Source organism: Zootoca vivipara, chromosome 6 (genome assembly GCF_965207765.1).
Source record: "Zootoca vivipara chromosome 6, rZooViv2.hap1.1, whole genome shotgun sequence".
Classification (NCBI taxonomy): domain Eukaryota; kingdom Metazoa; phylum Chordata; class Lepidosauria; order Squamata; family Lacertidae; genus Zootoca; species Zootoca vivipara.
In genome coordinates this window covers 15,402,286-15,423,420 of record NC_142589.1, presented here as the reverse complement: position 1 = coordinate 15,423,420, position 21,135 = coordinate 15,402,286, and the positions used below count along the sequence as shown (strand labels likewise).

The window sequence follows — 21,135 nt, the reverse complement described above, 5'->3', positions numbered from 1 at the left end:
AGCATGGATAAAACATGTGTATTTTTGCAAATGAATTTCCCCCCAACTGAATGCATTTCATTTCATTTTCACACTTCCTCCTAATATTAGATACATCTTGCCATGCCTTTGGCTTGGAGAAATGTACCACAAAATTTGGAAATGGGTGAATCTCGAAGGATTAGCTTCATTTCGGCTCACGGAAGTGCAAATTAGCAGGGTTTTCTACTTAGAGTAGACTCAGTGAATAGAACAGGCATGACATCAAATGAAGCTGAGTGTTTGAGGATTCACAACAGAGAAAAGAAAGTACTTGGCTAAAGTGTGGAATTTGGCCACTGTGGGAACAGAATGCTAGACTACATGGGCCATTTGCCTGATCCAGCAGGCTTCTATTATGTCTAACTTGAATTAATTAATTTCAGTAAAACTTACTAGGAGACAGCCTCAGACTGCACCTGGGTTACCTCATCGTTAGCTGGGAGTGAGGAGGAGGTCTTCCTCTCTCTTCTGAGGGGGAATCTACTTGTTTAGAGTAAAGGTAAAGAAAGGGTAAAGGGACCCCTGACCATTAGGTCCAGTCGTGACCAACTCTGGGGTTGCGACGCTCATCTCGCGTTATTGGCTGAGGGAGCCGGCATACAGCTTCCAGGTCATGTGGCCAGCATGACAAAGCCACTTCTGGCAAACCAGAGCAATGCGTGGAAACGTCGTTTACTGTAAAGGGCCCCTGACCATCAGGTCCAGTCGTGTCCGACTCTGGGGTTGCGGCGCTCATCTCGCTCTATAGGCCGAGGGAGCCAGCGTTTGTCCGCAGACAGCTTCGGGGTCATGTGGCCACCATGACAAGCTGCTTCTGGCGAACCAGAGCAGCACACGGAAACGCCGTTTACCTTCCTGCCGGAGCGGTTCCTATTTATCTACTTGCACTTTGATGTGCTTTCGAACTGCTAGGTTGGCAGCAGCTGGGACCGAGCAATGGGAGCTCACCCCGTCGCGGGGATTCGAACCGCCAACCTTCTGATCGGCAAGCCCTAGGCTCTGTGGTTTAACCCACAGCAATAGTCCTGCATCACAAAACCAATTACCTAAGTCTTTAGTTTACCTAACAATAGGAGGTGCCTGGTTGGAGCCAGCAGACAGGTTTGACCAACTTTCAGCCGGCCGTCTGGTCCCATTAACCCTCTCCTATCTAACTACCAATCTGACGGCAATAATTCATTGCTGATGTGTGTCGGTTGGTGCTCCGTTCCCTTTCTCCCCTTGCCAGAGGATGAGCAGAGAGTGCAATTTCTCAAAGACCCTCAATTCCTTTAAGGCTCAGGAATCAAGATGCAAAGACGAAATAATGCCTGGGAACCTTCAGGCAAATCACTGACAGTGCAGGTTCATATTCAACACACACACACACACACACACACACACACACACACACACTGGTAAGAACTATAAATCTGAGGCTTTGCTAAGGGCAAAAGTGAGAGGGATCTAGCTGTAGTTCAGAGCCGGTAAAGACCAGCATTCCTCAACCTGGTGCTTCTCAGATGTTTTGGGATGATGAAGTTGCATTTTCGCACTCAAGTGTCACAAAATGAGACAACATTGTTCATCAGGGCCTTCACCACTTCTGGGGCCTGCATGTTCCTGGCCAGCCATCATCCTTGATCGTAACTGCTTATTACTGCACACTTGTCTGTTTAGAAGCACAGGAGCTGGTAGAAAGTTGGCAACTTTTACTTGGCTAAACCATGAAATCTGGGGGCGGGGAGCGGGTCTAATCACCAGGGGCACAGATAAGTTATACCTTCCTCCCTTAAGTTTAGAAGACATATATATACCGGTATCTAGTCTTATAGCCTTTGGGAAGATCACAAACACCTCACTAAATGCAGTTGCAAAAGCGAGAGTTTGCCCATTCTCCTCAATGAAATTAATCTACTTTAGTTGACCAGTAGGGGCCAGTTTTAGCAAGCAACGGGGGGTTTTAATAAGCAGGATTGGTCCCCCAATTTAATTATTATTTTTTAAAAGCTACTTTGCTTCTAGTGTGTTACAGTAAGAGGAATTAAGCTACTTTGCGTCGAGTGTGTTACAGAAAGTAGAAGACTGGCTTCCCATTCTGCAAGGACAGAGAGATTTGCTAAACTTGTTAAACTGTGCACCAGCACAGTGAATTGACTGTATGCACTCTCCCATTAAATCTAGCCTCCAGATTACCCCCTCCCTCCCTTGCTTCCCTTGAATTAGAGAAGCACCCTTGTGCAGCCCTGTGTTAACAGCCCTGCCAGGGAGCTGTATATAACCATGTTTGTCACCCTACTGCAGGCTTGAATTAAGAGAGCCAGGGGAGAATGGTTCATTAAGGCGAACGGGGCAATACTCCACCAATCTCAGCCAACCCGCACCTGCCTTTGCTTCCAGGGAATGGCACTGCCGGTCAACTTCCTCCTCCTCCTGAGACTCCCTTTGTCAATCTTAGCAGGAGGAGGAGGAGGACGTGGGACAAAACTAGAATTCATTGGTTCTGGCGCCACCTACTGTCGGGCTCCCTGCTTTCTTCCCCAATGTGCAACCAGCCACCACTCTGGGGGAGCCCTGGGACAGAATTAGTGGCAAATGAGTGGGATACAACCCCCGGACCCAGAATCCCGTGTTTGAAGGCGACACGGGAGGGCGGAAAGCAAAACAAAAAACATGGCACAGCCAGCTCCTTTCTTCTTGTTCTTCTCCCTGCCTGCATTTCCTGGCAGCCACAGGTTAAAATCTCAGTAGCTCTGTTGATGTGGGAGTCACCTGCCAACCGCGGCTTCCTGGCATGCTACTCACAGACTCATATTCCTAGGGGGTGTAGCTTCATAGCAACTAATACATATCACCTGATGCCTGTATTCGCAACTGTGAAGGGCGGGGAAGCGGAGGCAGGGTGAAGCGGGGGGTGGAGGGGAGCCAGAAGAAAAGCAGGCCTCTGAGTCTCTACGCCAACCTTGTCTCATCCTGAAGCAGTGGAGGCTGGTGCATTGGGGCAAATAGGGCAGTGCCCCGCCAACTTCAGCCTGCCGCCAGCCAGCCTCCCTCCACCTGCCTGCCTTCTCTCTTAGATCCAGTCCACCTGCCTGCCGTCTTCCTCCTCCTCAACCTCAATCTTGCCCCTTGCAGAATTCAGCAGGGGGAATTGGAGGGTGGCTGCAAAACCAGAACCAGTTGGTTCTGCCTGCCAGCAAGAGCTGTTTGACAGTGGAATGGTCTCCCTCGGGAGGTTGCGGACTCTCCTTCCTTGGAGGTTTTCAAGCAGAGGTTGGGTGGCCATCTGTCATGGATGCTTTAGCTGAGATTCCTGCATTGTAGGGGGTTGGGCTAGCTGACCTTCGGTGTCCCTTCCCAACTCTAAGGTTCTGTGATTCTGGTCTCCTGTTGCAGCTGCACTGATCTCAAGGACTCTGTGTCAGAAAGGACGCTCTCCGTCAGTTTGAGGGGGGGGGGCCTGAGCTGTTAAAACCACAGCCCTGCATTACTAGCAGTGAAAGAATCAGGAAATGGGCTTTAGCTGGGGATTCCTCCTCCTCCTCCCCGCTCTCTGCCATTCCCAACCAGCCTCAACTTTGGGTGGAGTTAGCCTACCTTTCCCTGACATTGCTCCAGATCCCGCCAGGCGCCCAAAGAACAGGTTCCAGCTTGCAGAGTGGCAGCCAAGAGCAGAGGGGAAGTGAGGTTGGCTTGAAAAGAAGTGGACTTGGAGTCGCTCCTCAAAAGCACTCCCCCCCCCCAAAAAAACCATAAGAACATAAGAAGAGTAGTAAGAAAGAAGATTCCACCTAAACATAAGGAAGAACTTCCTGACAGTAAGAGCTGTTCGACAGTGGAATTTGCTGCCAAGAAGTGTGGTGGCGTCTCCTTCTTTGGAGGTCTTTAAGCAGAGGCTTGACAGCCATATGTCAAGAATGCTTTGATGGTGTTTCCTGCTTGGCAGGGGGTTGGACTGGATGACACTTGTGGTCTCTTCCAACTCTATGATTCTATGATTCTAAGGCTGGATCAGGCCAGTGGCTTATCTTGTCCAGCATCCTCTTCTCACAATGGCCAGTGGGATGCCTGTGGGAAACTGGCATGCAGGACCTGAGCGCAAGAGCAACAGTACCTATAGCGGTTTCACAGTAAATCCCTCTTCCCAGGGAACTCTGGGGGTTGTAGTTCTGGGATGGAAATGGGGGTCTCCCAACAACTCCCAGCACCCTTAACAAACAATACAATAGTCCCCAGGACTCTCTGGGGGAAGCCATGGCTGTATCTAGTTGTTTTAACAGTTCTTTACATGGGTGGTGTGGATGGATGTCCTACTGCACAACAACAACAACAACAACAACAACAACAACAACAACAACAACAACCAACAACAACAACCAACAAACAACAGCAACAATTTATACTCCGCCCACCTGTCTGGGTTGCCCCAGCTACTCTGGGCAGATTCCAACATATATAAAAGGCATAATAAAACATTAAAAACTTCCCTATACAGGGCTGCCTTAACACCTTCAGATGTCTTCCAAAAGTTACTTATCTCCTTGGCTCAGCAGTCACATAGCTCCATAGCCTCCAAAATTTCTCTGAAGAAAATTGAGATGGAAAAAAGCGGAATCAAATCAGAAACTGGGACGGCTTCTGTAAATCCGGGACTGTCCCTGGAAAATAGGGAGCCTTGGAGGGGCTGAAATGCCCTGAAGTGCCCTGAGAATGAAAGGTTCAAACAATAGATGCCTCTTTCAGAGGGGAAGAAGACTTATGGGAGACTGGAGGACTTATTTCAGCGTAGCATGGATGAAGCGAGACGCCTACCAGGCATCTTCCTTAGAATCACAGGCTTGTTTGATGGCATTCTGTCCACTGCTGAGTTCTGGGTAAGGACTCCTAAAGCGTGCAAGATATATTTGATTTTCTTCTGTGTCCAGACCCCAGCCTCGCCTCGGCCACTGTTTAATGTTTAAACAAGCTGTGTAAAAAGGGATGTGTCATCTCCAGGTTGTGCTGGAGAGAGAAGGAGATGGCATGGCAGTCCCAGGTGCCATAAGAAGTCAAGGCCCACCCCAGAGGTCGCCTCTGGACTTAATTGCATAAGATAGTAATAATAATAATAATAATAATAATAATAATAATAATAATAATAATAATTTATTATTCATACCCCGCCCATCTGGCCAGGTTCCCCCAGCCACTCTGGGTGGCTTCCAACAAAATATTAAAATACAGAAATCCATCAAACATTAAAAGCTTCCCTAAACAGGGCTGCCTTGAGATGCCTTCTACAGGTCTGGTAATTGTTGTTCTCTTTGACCTCTGGTGGGAGGGCATTCCACAGGGTGGGTGCCACTACCAAGAAGGCCCTCTGCCTGGTTCCCTGTAACTTGGCTTCTCGTAGCGAGGGAACCGCCAGAAGGCCCTCGGCGCTGGACCTCAGTGTCCGGGCAGAACGATGGAGGTGGAGACACTCCTTCAGGTATACTGGACCGAGGCCATTTAGGGCTTTAAAGGTCAGCACCAACACTTTGAATTGTGCTCAGAAACGTACTGGGAGCCAATGTAGGTCTTTCAGGACCGGTGTTATGTGGTTTCGGCGGCCACTCCCAGTCACCAGTCTAGCTGCCGCATTCTGGATTAGTTGTAGTTTCCAGGTCACCTTCAAAGGTAGCCCCACATAGAGCGCATTGCAGTAGTCCAAGCGAGAGATAACTAGAGCATGCACTAGAGATAGAGATAGGTCTTTGGGACCTGTGGATGTGGCTGAATTGCCACTCCCAACAATGCCCTCGCAGCATTTGTATCCTCTCCTTTTTTAAAGAAATAAAGTAAAATACTACTGTTTGGTGTGTTGTTTCTCAAACCAGCTTCACAATGACTGCAGCCCTTAAGGCTTAAGCCATTCCTAATTCATCACATTTAAGAAAATAAGCAAAGCCTGCTGGATGAGGCCAATGGCCCATCTAGTCCAGCCTCCTGTTCTCACAGTGGCCAACCAGGTGCCTCTGGGAAGCTCAAAAGCAGGACCCAAGCACAAGAGCCCTCTCCCCAACTGTGATTTCCAGCAACTCCTACTGTGGAGGCAGAGCATAGCCATCTTGCTTAGTAGCCATTGATAGCCTTGAATTTGTGTAATCATTTTTTAAAACCAGGCCATCACTGCCCCCTGTGGGTATGAGTTCCACAGTTTAACTATGAGCTGTGTAAGGAAAGCAGATTCTTCTCTCTGTCCTGGCTCCTGAATCTTTCAACCCTTGGTTTTGTTGGGTGCCAGTGTTGGGTGAAAGGAGGAGAAAAACTTTGCTCTAGCCACTGTCTTTTAATGGATAGTGTAATTTGTGAGTTTGGAACCATCGTGCCAAAGAATGGGTAAAGTCTGCCATCTTGATTCAAAATGGCACTTGGAATCCAAATGTTGACAGAGACCCCACCCCACATCAGGTTTGGCAATGGTGTCTCGAGAAGCAGCCAAACCTATGCTTAAAAACAGGTGAAGTCATGACAAAGCTATGGTTTGGTCCACCATCTTGAATAAAAAAGGGTGCCTGGCATCCATTGACGAAGACTGCTACCCCTACCTCACAGGAACCCCTATGCCAAGTTTGGTAGTAGTAGTAGTAGTAATAATAATAATAATAATAATAATAATAATAATAATAATAATAAATTTATTATTTGTACCCCACCCATCCGGCTGGGTCTCCCCAGCCACTCTGGGCAGCTTGCAGCAAAGATTAAAATATAATGATGTTTCAAGAGGCAGTCGAACCTATGCAAAAACAAACAAACAACAAACAAAAACCTCAGGCAAAACTACACCAAAGCAACATTTGGGCCCTCCATCTTGATTCAAAATGGTGGCCGGCATCCCAGTTGCCAGGAAAAGGGTTGTCCCCACCTTGTTGAGTTTGACAATGATATATCTTTTTTTCCCCTTGTCCATTTGGTTTATTAATAGAAATATTGTTTTGGCCATACTTACAGATAGAAACATGGCAATGTTGAAACTACAGAATGTTGAAACTACAGAAAATAATACTGGTTATATTCTGGTGACACACACTAAACTTACACGCACATCTTGGGGCTACACAAGACACAGGAGATCCAGAAGGACCAAGAGCAGCTGGGAAAGGCTCATAGATCCGTGGTAGAATATCTGCCACTGGTTCCAGGTTCTGTTAAGTATAATTGTTTAATTGCACACTGAAATGGAGAATTGTGCCACATTATATATGTATATAACTGAGGTGTTTAACATTGGGAAATTCCCTTGGAGTGTACTAAGCTAGAAGGGGCTCTCTAACTCTCTAGCTGATAATTAACTGATGAGTTTGGCGATGATATATCAAGTGGAGGCCGAAACCCAGCCAGATGGGTGGGGTAGAAATAATAAATTATCATCATCATCATCATCATCAAGACAAACCACTTTCCAAACAATACAGCTGATTCTTCTTTCTCTCTTTTGCTTTTTTTAAATATTACATTTTTATGGTGTGTTTTTTTTACAAAGATTTTAAACTGTGGATCCTGCTTTGGGCAATTTCCTCCCTCTCGTTTTGAAGATTGCAGACAGGTGAAAGAAATAACCAAGACACAGATGACATCAAGAGTGCCTTGGTACGCTCTCAGGAGTTCCGCAGTGCGCTTCTGAGACGTTTATTTGTCCTCCGGTAACCAGCTTTACCGAGGGTGGGGGTGAATGGGAAGGAAAATGGAAGAGGCTGCATTGGGTCAAGGAGACTTGAGCAGAGGAAGCATCTGAAGCGGCTGCTTTTTCTGATGTCCTTCATTTTCGCCTGTCAGAGAACATTCCCTGCGCGGAAAGTCTAAGGAGAGGTGACCTTCAGATTGCCAAGCACGATGCAGAATGAGATGACAGGAAGCACCCTGAGAACACTGGGATATTTTGGGGGGGGGGACTGCGTCACAGCAAAGATGGAGTGTGCTCTACTGCCAAACTGCAAAGGTATTGTGCCTGGACCTCAGTCTATTAGGGTGAATGGGGCCCTGCCCCATCAACCTCCGTTCCCGCTCAGTCAGTCCCCACTTGCCTGCTTCCTTCCTTACAACCAGCCCAGTGGGTAACCCTGCCTGCCAGCTTCCTTCTCTTCAGTATCAGTGTTGCCTTTGTAGAATAGTGGTCAGAGTGCTGGACTAGGACCTGGGAGGCCGGGTTCAAATCCCCCACTTGGGCACAAAGCTCACTAGGTGTCCTTGGGCCAGTCACTGCCTCTCAGCTTAACCTACCTCACAGGGTTGTTGCGGGGATTAAATGAGGAGGGGTGAACCATGTGTGCTACCACCTTGAGCTCCTTGAAGGGGTGTGAATGTACACAATGGCCAGCTGTTCTGCACATGAACCACTCACATTTTGCTTTACACACACACACACACACACACACACACAGAGAGAGAGAGAGAGAGAGAGAGAGAGAGAGAGAGAGAGAGAGAGAGAGAGAGAGAGAAATGGGGAGAGAAATGGAGAATGGAGTATATGGGAAGTGGTCATGGCTGGCCAGCACCTGGGATTGGACCTCCACACTGTGACATCCTCTCACAAGTTCCACCTCTCCCTTCCTAAAGGTAAGCCCTCCAGAGATCAAGTTCTTCTGCCATTCTCAACAAAAGAGCACCAGCGTGGGTGGGGAGAGAAAGTGAATCTTTGCACTTTCAAAAACCTAATTCGCCTACCAATAAAGTGGATGGATGTTTCGTATACAAATGTACTTGCTTGCTGTGCTTCTTATCAGCAGTCGGCCAATAACACAGGATTAAAGCTTGCACGCCCCGGAGGGTGGCGAAGGACCCCCCCCTTTGAAATATTGAGTTTTCTGTTGCTTTTCCATGAGTTTGAAAACCACCTGCTTTGGAAACAGCAGGGAAAGAAAGAGCAAGGGGCAGGGGAGAGAAAAATCAGGCACCCCACCCCCCACCCCCGTCTGTTTTCTGCTGTCTGCCAAGTACTCACCAGCAACAAAGACCTGGTTGTGATCTGGGGACTGCCTAACTTGCTTGAAACATCACTCTGGGCTCCTCTGCTGAGACAGAGGGCCCACCAAGCCTTTTCTGGCAACATTTGGGACTGAGGCGGGTCAAGCCTATTGATCTTCAGAACAAAGACGTTACCCGGGACGGAGTCGACGCGGAGGGGAGGGCAAGGGCAGAGTTCTTCAAAGCGGGTGAAGCGGCAGGCAGAAGGAAGGAGGGAGGCTGAGAAGCTGCATCTGGAAACTGGTGTGGTTGTGCGTGGGAGAGAGTCTAGTTTGTTTCCAGGAATGCAGGACCTGGAATCAGCCAGAGAAAAAGGCTGGCCAATGCGGGTTTAATTTTGCCTCCAAGGCACCAGGTGCAGGCTATAGCACCTGCGGTGAAATAGTGCCTGCCTGCCTTGGTATCTGCATCATACAGAGCTCTTGTGCTTTTAAAAGGCAGTCATCCAACCAGTGCAGTGCCCTGGCATCATTGCAGCTGCATGCCTGCTGCCCCAGTTGGATTTCTGCTTCTTGCCCACAGATGATGCTGTCTTCTAAGAAGTGGCCGAGCAGCTCTGCTCACGTAAGCTCTCGGAAGGTTGCAGGTTCAAATCCTGCAGCTGCCCTAGCTGAGTTAGAAGGTGCAGAGGACATAGCAGCCTACTCCTAGGGGGCAAGGTCCCTTTGGCCCCCCTCAATAAAATACAGTGGTACCTCTACTTACGAATAACTCTACTTACGAATGTTTCTACTTACGAACTGAGCTCCATCCGCCATCTTGGATGCGGTTTAGATAGGATTTTTTCTACTTACAAATTTTTAGATAGGGTTGCTTCGACTTACGAATTTTTTCTCCCAATGCATTCCTATGGGATTCGATTTACAATTTTTTTCGACCTACGAATGTGCGTTCGGAATGCATTAAATTCGTAAGTAGAGGTACCACTGTATTAGCCCTGTCCCCCAGTTGATTGGCATTGCCATTCAAATGGGGTGTGTGCATGCCACTTCATGTGATCGATTATGTGGGGTGGGACTTCTCTGCCCCCTCATATTTTACTTAAGTTTGCACCCCTGGCAGAGGCTCATGCCTCGGAAATTTGCAGGGTGGGGAAGGAAGACCCATTGCTCTGCGACAGTTGATAGAATGACAACATTGAAAGCTGTTTCTCTTGCATGGAAATGGGTTGCTTTGATTCATAAAGTGTTTTGTGAGGTGTCTTGCAAAAACACTTTACTCAAAAACAGACCCTCTTATTTAAAAGGCATCCCACAACATATATTTTTTGGGGGGGGGGGGCAGTGGAAGCTGCCTTATACAGACCATTGATCCATCTAGCTTAGCTTGGTCTTCACTGACCAGCGACAAGTCTCCCGGGTTTCAGGCAGGAAGTCTCTCCCAAGCCCAACCAGGAGATGCCGGGGATTGAAACTGGGACATTCCGCATGCAAAGCAGATGCTCTCCCACTGAGCTACATCCCTTCGCTTAAGACACAGGAAGCTGCCATATAACAAGTCAGACCACCCAATATTGTCTACACTGACTGGCAGTGGCTCTCCAAGCGGAATATATTGTTGTGAGGCTTTGTTTGGTTTTTTGCAGGTGGGAGAGGGGTCAGGCTTTATGCCCGAGTCCCTTCTAATTCCTGGAACCAGCAAGGTTACAATAGTTGGAATAGCCAGTCCAGCTTCTTGATAATAGCCCTAAGTATGGGTTCTTAGGATGATAAAGGAAATGGCTTTGTGCCAGAGGGCAAAGGGGTGGCTCCCTCAACTGGCTGGTGGTTAGAAGGGCAAAAGGGACAGTCCAGATGTGTGAGGGCTGGGCTAAACGCAGGAGGCAGGCAGAAGTCAGAGAGGAGAGAGAGAGAGAGAGAGAGAGAGAGAGAGAGAGAGAGAGAGATGTTTGAGTTCCCCTTGAATCAAAGGTTGTGGCTATGGGAGAAGCAAGATCTTCAGAGTGTTAATGCTGCAAGCCCCTCCATCATACGGTCAGGTTGTATATTTATGTAACTAAACCATATATCATAAAGATGCCACCATCTCCGCTGTGCCTCAATTCAAGGAAACCAAACCGAGGGTAAACGCCTGGAATCCAGCACCACTCAGAGATTAGCATGATGTGCAACTGTTTCTCTATCTACCGTATATCTAACATTCAAGGTATCCATGTATTAGAACATACCTTTTTCAAAAAACCAAAACTAGAATATTCCATACACAATGCCTACGCAATTTGGACCTTGCAAAAAACGAGATTCTCAGGGTCCGGGAAAGGAAACGATGCTGCTGGATATCAAGATAGTTGCATCCTCCTGTCATCAGAGTATACCTTTCCCCCTTGTTCTATAGATCACACACACCTCCCCTCCTTTCTGTGTTTGTCCAGCTATCGTTTTGTGTGACACCTCACAGTTTCTTGCTGACGTGAATGGTTTGCGATGGATGGGGGTATGGGTAAAGGAGGCATTGGCTTGTAAACAGAACTAACTGCTCTAACTGAAAGTGACTCCTTCTGTTTGTCGAGCCTCTCCTTGGCTCACCAGCCTCGTAACAGTGGGTTAATATTTGCCTTCGGAGGCTTGGAGTCTATGAATAGCAGAGCAAATGTACATATCTGTGGTTTGCGTGTGCTTTACTGCTTCTCCCTTCAGCTTCCCCCCATCGTCGGATTTTACAATGCTTGCAGGCAGAGAACTGCATCTCCCACAATTCCTTGCAAGGGGTTGGATTTCCCAGGGAGGATAAAGCTTGGTGTAAGTGTTACATGGTTGTGGCTGGGCTGAGGTGACACAGCGTTGAGGAATCTTTGATTTCTGGCAGGCAAAGAAAGGGGATGTTACCTAGGAAAGCATGCAGTAGCTCGGTTACAGAGAGCACATGAGGAAGACCCCTGATTTGCTAACCTGGAGATGCTGACAATTGATGCTGGGACCTTCTCCAGGTGGGGGGGAACCACATTTTTGAATGCTTCCCTATGGAGAAATCTCTCTGCAAGTGGAAAGCTAGCATACTCAGGCTGAAAACAATTTCCCTGCGGATCCAGCTTTCATTTGTGACTCCATCTAGCACAGTATCTGGCAATGGCCCTCCAAGGCTTTTTTTTGGGGGGGGGGGTTAATTCCAAGCCCTACCCAGAGAATGATACTGGGGGCTTTGGCGTGCAAAGTAAGCGCTCTCTTAATCACTGTGCAAAAGGCTATGAATGCATCTGCGGGCTGCTGCGGTGGAATGAGGAAGCAGCTGCAGGCGTGGACATGCGGCGGGGTGGAAGCTAAATTCCATTTAAGCTTTTAATACCCCCTCCGGCATCAAAGTACGGCAAAGGTTTCTGCCCCCTTGCGCTTAATGTGGCCACTCCTGTGGACTGTACCACTGCAAACTGCAGGGGTGTGGTGGTGGTGGTGGTGGAGTGATGTCTCTTAAGGAAAACCTCCACCTGGAAACCGTGAACGTTTGAGGGAAATATTCTATAGCTTAATATTCTCACTAATATACTGGTTTTGTATCCTACTGGCCTCCAGGCGGGAAGGCAGTTTTCAGGGCAACAGGAGATGACCACTGGGTGATACAACAGGAGCGGGAGTCTCTCTTCCCAGAGGGTGTTGGTACAGGACCTGCGTTCAAATCCCCTCTCAGCCACGGAGCTCACAGAGTGACCTTGAACTAACCTCCCTCTCTCTGCCCAGCCTACCTCACAGTCGTGAGGACGAAATGGGGAATGGGAGAACCATGTATGCTACACAGGGCTCCCTGAAGGAAGACTGGGGTATAAATGTAATAGATAATAATTGGATTGCCAACGCTGTAGTGTCTCATGTACTGCAGTGCTCCAGAGCTGAATGCTCCAGGAATATTTGCCAATAACACTCTTACTGCCTTCACTCCAAGGCTCCGCCTGTGCAACAGATCCTAGGTTGGAGGCAAAAGTTAGATTGGGTGATCCCGATTCTTTGAAATGTCTCCCGACGAAGCGCAAAACCTCCTCTGTTTTCAGACCTGGGTATTAGTTGCCTGAGAGTAAACCAGCAGGATCAGCACAATTCCAGCTCTCTGGCAAGGAGAGAAAATGCTTTAAATACGAAGTCGAAAAATAAATGCAATACGAAAACCGAGTTGGAACGTCACATTTTATTTGAATTGTACAGCTGAGGAGTGTTTTATATACATAAATTAAAAGAAAAAGAGAGAGAGAGAAAGAAACCCAAACATTTTTACAGCACACTCAGGAATATAAATGAGCAGCCCTCCAAAGTCAATGGAATCACATTTGATTTGCGGAACCAGGAAGAAAACAGATGGGATGCAGGCACCTCCCTCCCAGGCATGTGGTGTTTGGTGATAAAACAGGGCCTGGAATATTGGCAGCACAATATTCAATCCATCAATACGAAATGCGGTAATTAATGGTAATTGAGAAGGCAAAGCTGCCGTCTCCTTCTCTCTTCTCTCTCTCCCCCCCCCCATCTCGCTTTACAATCTGGAGCATTTCATAAAACACACCCCACCCGTCCTCCCAAACTGGCTGGGCTGGATAGAGAGGGAGAGAGATTCTCGTGAGTCATCTCACCAGAGAACATATTTCGCTCGGAGACATTGGAGGTTCTTTAAGGTAATTAGCAGAGAGCAAATGTTAGAAAAGGTGGCCAATTTGCTTCAATTCGGAGAACACACTTGCGTACTTCAAAGATGCTTGGAGGAGGCAGTAGGGAATGGGGAGCTCAGAACCACCCGGAGGAATGCGAGCCTCTCCCTCTCTCTCCTACAGAAGGAAGAAGCTGAGCACAAATAGTTGGGTTTGCTTGGGGAGTCAATGGTGTAACATTGCCTCCATTTCGTAGGCCTTTCTGAAGAGGGACATGGAGGGGTGGATCCACATCTCGGAGACTCTGGATGTCCCTAGCAGGGTTTGCAGAACCTCCTTAGACTCTAAGACTTTGGGGGGGCTGGAGCCTGGGAACTAAAAGGCGGTGCCTGGCAGATCAGGGCGTAGAGTTTGGTTTGGTATGGGTGGAGCCTGGTAGCATCTGGTGGGGAAGAGAACAGTACCTGGGGGGTCCAGCGAGACAGGCAGGCAGGCAGAAAGAGAGAGGCAGTAAATAGGATTAGCTCACAAGTCAACCTGCCTACTTGAGTCAACATCCCTGAGAAACTCCTGCCTATCTTTTGCCTATTAGAGTTAGCTTTTTTTCTCTTTTTTAATGACCTAGTGTGTGCTCATATGGGCTGCATCGGAGGGGGCCTACCAGCCAGTCTGGTCAACTGGGTTGGCGGCACCCCGCCCCTGGTCAAAGAAATCATTCATTGAATGGAAGGGGGCCCTTGTCAGTTGGGGAAATGGTCCCAAGTTCACTCTTGGGAGTTAGTTTTGTTTGACCAGAGAAGGGAGCACAGGACACCCTTTGTTCTCCCAAAACTGTCCATAGAGATCTCTTTGTTTAATGTCTGATCAGTTCCTTTCCTATGTGGAGGAAGGTTAGAAAGATTTGCCTCCCGGGCCATGTGCTAGTTGCACGGCAAGGTGTGTGGAGGGGGTGGCGGCAAGGGATGTTGTCACTGCAGGTTTTCCAGAGTAAATATTCATGCATGCAACTTTTTCACAGCTCCAAGTCAGGGCTGTGTGTGTGTGTGTGTGTGTGTGTGTGTGTGTGTGTTCATGAAAATAAACAATTAACATTTTTACACTTGGGGCGTTCACATTCTGAAGTGAGAAAAGCTGCATTATTTAGCTGGCAATTCTTACCATTCGGCATAACTCCTTCCTGCTTTTCTGTTCTTCAGTAAGTGGTCCCTTTAGCTTTAGCTTTTTATGCTTGGAGAAGGCTAGGTTAGATTCAAGGCTCATCCAATTGTAGAGTTGGAAGGGACCCAATGGGTCACCCACCCCAACCCCTTGCCATGCTGGAACTACAGCTTAAAGAATTAATCTTCCCATGCCTCCATTAATAATTATCTGTTGTCCATATGATGTTCTCCAAAACCACACTTTTCCTTCCCTTGGTCTGGATTTTCTCATGCCCTCTCTCTTTTAGAATACCCCTGGTGTAAAAAGAATGCAAGCTGAGGGAAGGGAGAGGGTGGGAAGGCAATGATTTGGAGGAGAACATGATACGGACAACACAAAATTAATGCAGACACGGGAAAGTTACTGTAGCATTAAACAACAGAATGGCTGAGCCCAGCACTGATCTCTTTTCCTTCTTTTGTTAGGCCATGCAAATGAAAGCAACAAACAGTTGCTTTAAGATGCCACCTTAAAGACCAAAGAAATGCAATCCTTTTGACTGGAGGTGCCAAGGATTGAGCCTGGCTCATTTTGCATACAAAGCAGGCACTGCGGCTCGGTGGTTTGTGACACCACAGGCATGCAAAAAATAAAACAAAAAGTGCTTAACATTGCATTGGATGTAGAATTAAGCTTCTTGAGAATCTCATCTTTTAATTAAGACAACAGCAATGCAAGTTTCTAGTCCATATGGGTACAAAGGCAAGGAAGGGTAAGCAAGGGATGTTATACATGTTATACAAGGGATGTTATACCTTTGTAGGAGTAGTGACAGGTAGCTGGGTACTACTTAGACAATATGAAGCTGTCTAAAATTGAGCCAGGTGATTGATTTATCCATCTACAGCAGTATTGTCTACACTGACTGGCAGCAGCTCTCCAGGGTTTCAGAGAGGGGACATTCCCAACCCTATGTGGAGATTGCAGGGATTGAACCTAAGACCTTCTACATGCAAAGCAGGTGCTCTGTCAACAAACCACAGTTCTTCCAGTTATGGCAGCAGTCAGGCCGGCTCCATAAGTGTCTCATTTCAGCTTTACAGTCTAGGAAAACAGGAAGAGGCCTCTGTGTTGCTGTTGACACAGCTAAATATTGTGCATGCTGGAGTTGAGGAACCGCCTTCTATCAGCAAAGGCAAGCTTCGGTGATAGGGACATGCGAGGCTGTTCACCTGTACAACCTCTCTCTTATCAAGGGTTTTATTCCTCTCTTTGAGACTTTATGGGCCTGACATGAGAGCGATAAAGGTGGACTTTGGGCCCATAGACTCCAACGGGCACTTCAAACACACCCAGGCACCCGATGGAACAACCTCTGGCACACACGCCAGAGCTGCCCACCTAAAACAGACCTGTCTTCCTCTTTCTTTCACGGCGAAGACTTTGCCAGTGCCATCGACGGCATTACCAGACAGTATTAGACAGGGATAGCTAAGATCTAACTTTGTCTGGTAAGACAGCGATCGGCACGCCATCAGCCCTGTGGGAAGGCAAGAGTTGTCAATGGCAGATGGAGAAGGAACAAACTAGACACCCAGGCACCTTAGGTAAACTTGCACATCACACACACACATACACGAATTTTGGGAGCACAAAAAATTGAGTTAGAATTCTACAACTCTGCTTTCCAAGCAGGAGTAAATGTAAGAATATGAGAAGAGCCTGCTGGATCAGGTCAATGGCCCATCTAGTCCAGCATCCTGTTCCCACAGTGACTGACCTGTGGGAAACTGGCAAACAGGATTCAAGCAAAAGAGCACTATTCCCTCCTGTGGTTTTCAGAAACTGACATTCAGAAGCATTGCTGCCTCAAACTCTGGTGGTTTGTAGTCACCGATAGCCCTATCCTCCAAATAATTGTGCAATCCACTTTTAAAGCCATCCAAGTAGGTGGCCATCACTGCCTCCTGTGGAAGTGAGTTCCACAGTTTAACTATGAGCGGCATGAAGAAAGATTTCAGTTTATCTGTCCCAAATTGCCCAACAATCAGCTTCATTGGATGTCCTTGAGTTATAGTGTCATGGGAGAAAAATTGACTCGAGTGTGCCTCTTGATCCATACAAATCATTTGGGAGTCTTCTTTTTTTATGTGCTGGGGCTTCCTTACAAGATCAAAATAATAATATTGGTCTGCTTTAGAACTCTTGTTCCGACAAAAGTCAATTTGCAGGGTCAATCCACATTTCACACCATTTCCTCAACTGTTTTGCGAGCAGTTAATCAGTAACTAGGCATCTCAACGGCAGGTCCGGTTCCCCCTTGCCTCCCTCCCTCTCCTTTGGCTACTTAGCGTTTGCCATGAGTAATAAATCCTCAGAAGGAGGAAGAAGGAAAACCAGCCAGCCATCGAGTGCAAACCCACTAGCGCGGAGACAAAAATAAATCGCTCTTCTATTCCAAGCAGCTGCTGTTTCCGAAAGTCTCTCCAAAACTCTGGAACGGCACCGGCCATCGGTTGAGAGGGCCTGGAATCATCATTCAAACACAGGCGCACACAGAGCCTTCTATTCTCAAAAAGTTTTGTCCAAGAGTTTTGGCTGTTACTCTGAATGTAATGCCCGTTTTTGACGCTGATGCGTGGAAGGCTGTTTCCTTTGGGTGAAGGAGAGTCTCTGGCTGCGTCCACACCACCCATTTAGAGCACATTTAAAGCGTATGACTTCCCAACAAGAATCCTGGGAACTGTAGTATGTTAAAGAGGCTGGGTATTGTAGCTCTGTGATGGCAACAGCTCCTGAGATTCTTGTGGGCAACTAATGTGCTTCATATGTCTATTGTGGGAGCAGCGTTTCAAGCTTCAGAACGGTGATGCATGGCCAATATCGATTTGTAGGACAGAATAGCCTTCCTGAACCAGGAACCCCCCCCCCCAAAAAATGTTTTCAGACTATGACTCGCAGCAGCCACCCAAAACACCCAGAAGGCACCAGGTTGAAGAAAGCACCAGGACCAGAAGTGTGGATTGTAGGGTGTGGGGAAGGAAGAGATGTTGGCTACTGGACAACTTGCCTGGCCCCCATTCGTTTCAATAAGGCTTGAGATGAAGGAGAATCTCCCAGTGGTTTAGACCACGTAACTGATAGCTTTCTGTTGACCATGCTTCACAGCACATGGGAATGACGTTGCGCACCTCCTCTTCATTTTCATGTGCAAGAAAACTCCCCAGCACCACCACTGCCATGGACTGCCTCACATCAATAAGCGGCCCCCGATTTTTCCACTCTGGGGAATCAGATCTCTTGGCCAAGTCCTACTTGTGCATTTCCTGCTACAAAATCCACCTGAATTTTGCATCCCGTTTTGCTGCTCTCTTCAAGTCCCTGCTTGTACCTTGGCTGACACAGACCTCAGACTGCCCCTTCTCATGTTCTTATGAGTAACAAAGAGGGAGGGTGGTTACCTCCATGTGCTGAATGTGGGCTTCCTCGTGTCATAGAATCATAGAGTTGGAAGAGACCACAAGGGCCATCCAGTCCAACCCCCTGCCAAGTGTTGTCTGACTGGCCACTGCGAAGAACAGGATGCTGAACCAGATGGGCCTTTGGCCTGATCCACCAGCCAGGCTCTCCTTGCCAGTCTCCAGAATGACAGTGTAAGCAACGAAAGAACGCATTGTAGGAGACTTATAGGGCTTAACACACACACACACACACACACACACACACACACACAAACACACACACACACACACACACACACACACACACACACACACACACACACACGAAGATCCAGAGATATTGTACATGCAAAGCTGAAGTAGCCCAGAGTCTGAATAATGCTGCTGCCATGGTATGCCTGAGTGACGGGGTGGCTTAGCTTCCTGCGATTGCTGCTCATGCTTGCCAAAACAAGTCCTGCCAACAAGCAACCATTCTTAAGTCTACAGCTGGGTGTGGCATAAACCTATTCACTGTTTCTAAGCTCTCAAATAAATCATCTCCCAAGAAAGGAGAATGCTGGGGAAAGGTTGCTCCTGAGTCAAATGAGGGGATGCAGTTTATCTAAGGTTGTGGCTGAAGGAGTGCTGATATAACTCTAAAGATGTAGGGATTCCTGGGAGAAAGTAGGTGGAACTGCAGAACAAGAGCCAAGTTTCTGGAGGGGCCTAATTGGGTGTGACCCAAGATGGCTCACTGGGCTACTAACCCATTTGCACCACCTCCCGCAAGTCACTCCAGCTTCTTGAAACACAACGCGGGAAGCAATATTTACGGTATTCCCTGCTTTGAGAAAGACAGGATAAACTGGGTGAAACCACCACTTCAGTAATCTCTATTATTAATGGCATGCACACCCCAACTTTCTTGCAAAGAGTTCTGGGAAGCATGCATAATGATTATCTCCTTCCAGGCCCTTTTAAGTCCCTTTACTTTGTGCTGACTGAAGGTTGCATTCAGAATTTAGGGAATGCCCTGGAGAAAAGTAGACTTCTTTTAACTAGCAAAGGGGAAAACAGGTAGGATATGCAAAGGGACAGGGAACACACAGCCTTCCACTCCTTGGGGTATGTAGAGGGCTGTTCCACCATCTTTCCATAGGCTTTTAAGTTATACCACAATTCTAGCAAAAGCCAAGAAGAATATAAAGGCTACACGATTTGGTTTTAACCAAGTTTTCCTTATACCTTTCCTGCCAACAGTGGGGCCCAAGCACTACCTGAAGTGGCACCAGATGTAAGTTCCACTCAGACTTACCTCTTTGCTCTTGGTCATGGAAGCCATCCGATGACTGTAGCAGTTTGGCTCACCCTTTAAACATCGTTACCAGACAGTGTTAGAGTAGATTCAGAAAATCCAGCACTGTCTAGTAAGATGCCCACAGAGGAGCATCATCACAGCGGCTGATGGCAAAATGGGGCATCCAGTAATGTTCTTGCAAGAATTCCTTTCTTCTAGAAATCTATGAGTAAATATCTCCCCTTTCCTATCTGGATCATGAAGTAATTACCTTTTATGTGCAATGGATAAACTGGAGAGCTGACTTCCAAGAAAGGAGTGGAAAAATCAATTATTATTATTATTTTGGGGTGGGGTGGGGGTAGAGGTTTAAAAGAACCCAACCAAAGGAAATGAAGATGGGAATGTTGGATTTCATCTCAATGTGGTAGTATCTATGTCAGGGATGGGGAACCTCTGGCCCCCATGGGCAACACTCAGCCCACAAGGGTATTTTCCACAACCCATTTCCACCTTCCTATCTGAAGTCAAGTATAGGGCAGACACAGCTGCCAATGGACAAGCAGGAGCCTTAAAGTAAAGCTCAGCTGAAGGGTGGCAAAGCCCATTTCTCAGGCTCTTTAAAGCACCACACAAGGCTCTTTGGAGTCCCAACTTCAGGTCTTCAAAACACTCCGTCGCCTGACCTCATTGTGACATCAGGTGATTGACAGGTGGGTGGTCCCATCTACCTGTCAAATCTGGCCCACAAGACTAGAATCTGATAAGGGTCTGGCCCTTATTAGGTTCCTCACCACCCATTTACATGGTCAAAAATGTTAACAGTTAGTTTAAAGCAAAGCATTCTATTATCTGTCTCTAGCAAACCAGTGCCTAGATTGGGTGTTTTGCAGAGATTTGGAAGCAGAGGAATCCCCCCTCTCTTTTAATCTGTAAAGCACAGTAAGCAAGGAAGATTGGGAACCTGCAACAGCTTATGATCATTGCAGCCAAACTAGTCATAGCAAGAAACTATGAAGCCAAACTAGTCATAGCTTGCAAAGGTAAAATAAAAATGTTTAAGATACAGCATTGTTGACAAAACTTACATATTATAAAATAGATATTGAAGGACCTGCACCCAAAACATATCAATCTGCTAGTTATTAGAATGTAAAATGCCAAGAACATTGCCCATCCTTACATATTATTTTCACTCCTATAATTTGACATTAAGCTTAAAATATAATTGTCACCAAGGATACCTAAGAAGTACAAGCAATGCTGTTTATGCAGTAATTGACTCATATATCCGTGATATTATGAAACGATGTTTATATTTCATGTTTAAATTTATCAAGGATACAGTTTATTTTTCTGGTAGGTATCTAAGTTCTTTTCCAATAACACCCCCAATGTATGTGTGGGCAGTAATTTAAATGAAGAGTACCAGCGGAATGTGTGTGTGTTTGAGAGAGGGGGGGGGATAGACACACAGAGAGATTTATTTCTCATTTTGCACCTGCCAGGTGTGGAAGAACACCTGTGATCAGAGCTGAAATATCTAACAGCAGCAGCACCTTCCCAAAGACATCCTTGTAAATCATTATTTACAGCATCTTTGAATAAGGAAGCTGGTGGTTTGGGGTCTTAGAGAGGGGGAAAGATGAAAGAGGGATCTGAGAGTGGGGGAGATTGGCAGCCTGTGGCTCTCCAGATGT

General features: G+C 47.1%; 1 protein-coding gene across 13 annotated transcripts in view; it reads right to left on the bottom strand.

Annotated features, from left to right (window-relative positions):
* Positions 1 to 21,135, bottom strand: part of TTLL10 (tubulin tyrosine ligase like 10) — a 197,236-nt gene that overhangs the window by 48,936 nt on the left and 127,165 nt on the right. The window contains exon 1 of one of the 13 annotated variants that reach the window (XM_088671606.1): positions 3,598 to 21,135. This exon is cut by the window's right edge and continues 19,827 nt beyond it. The exons of 8 other annotated variants lie outside the window; for them this stretch is intronic. In XM_088671606.1, coding sequence (XP_088527732.1) covers positions 3,598 to 3,762 — 165 coding nt within the window. In that variant the 5' untranslated portion in view covers positions 3,763 to 21,135. The remainder of the gene's footprint in view (positions 1 to 3,597) is intronic. 4 more of the 13 variants (XM_088671600.1, XM_088671592.1, XM_088671599.1 and 1 more) reach the window with 4 other exon arrangements.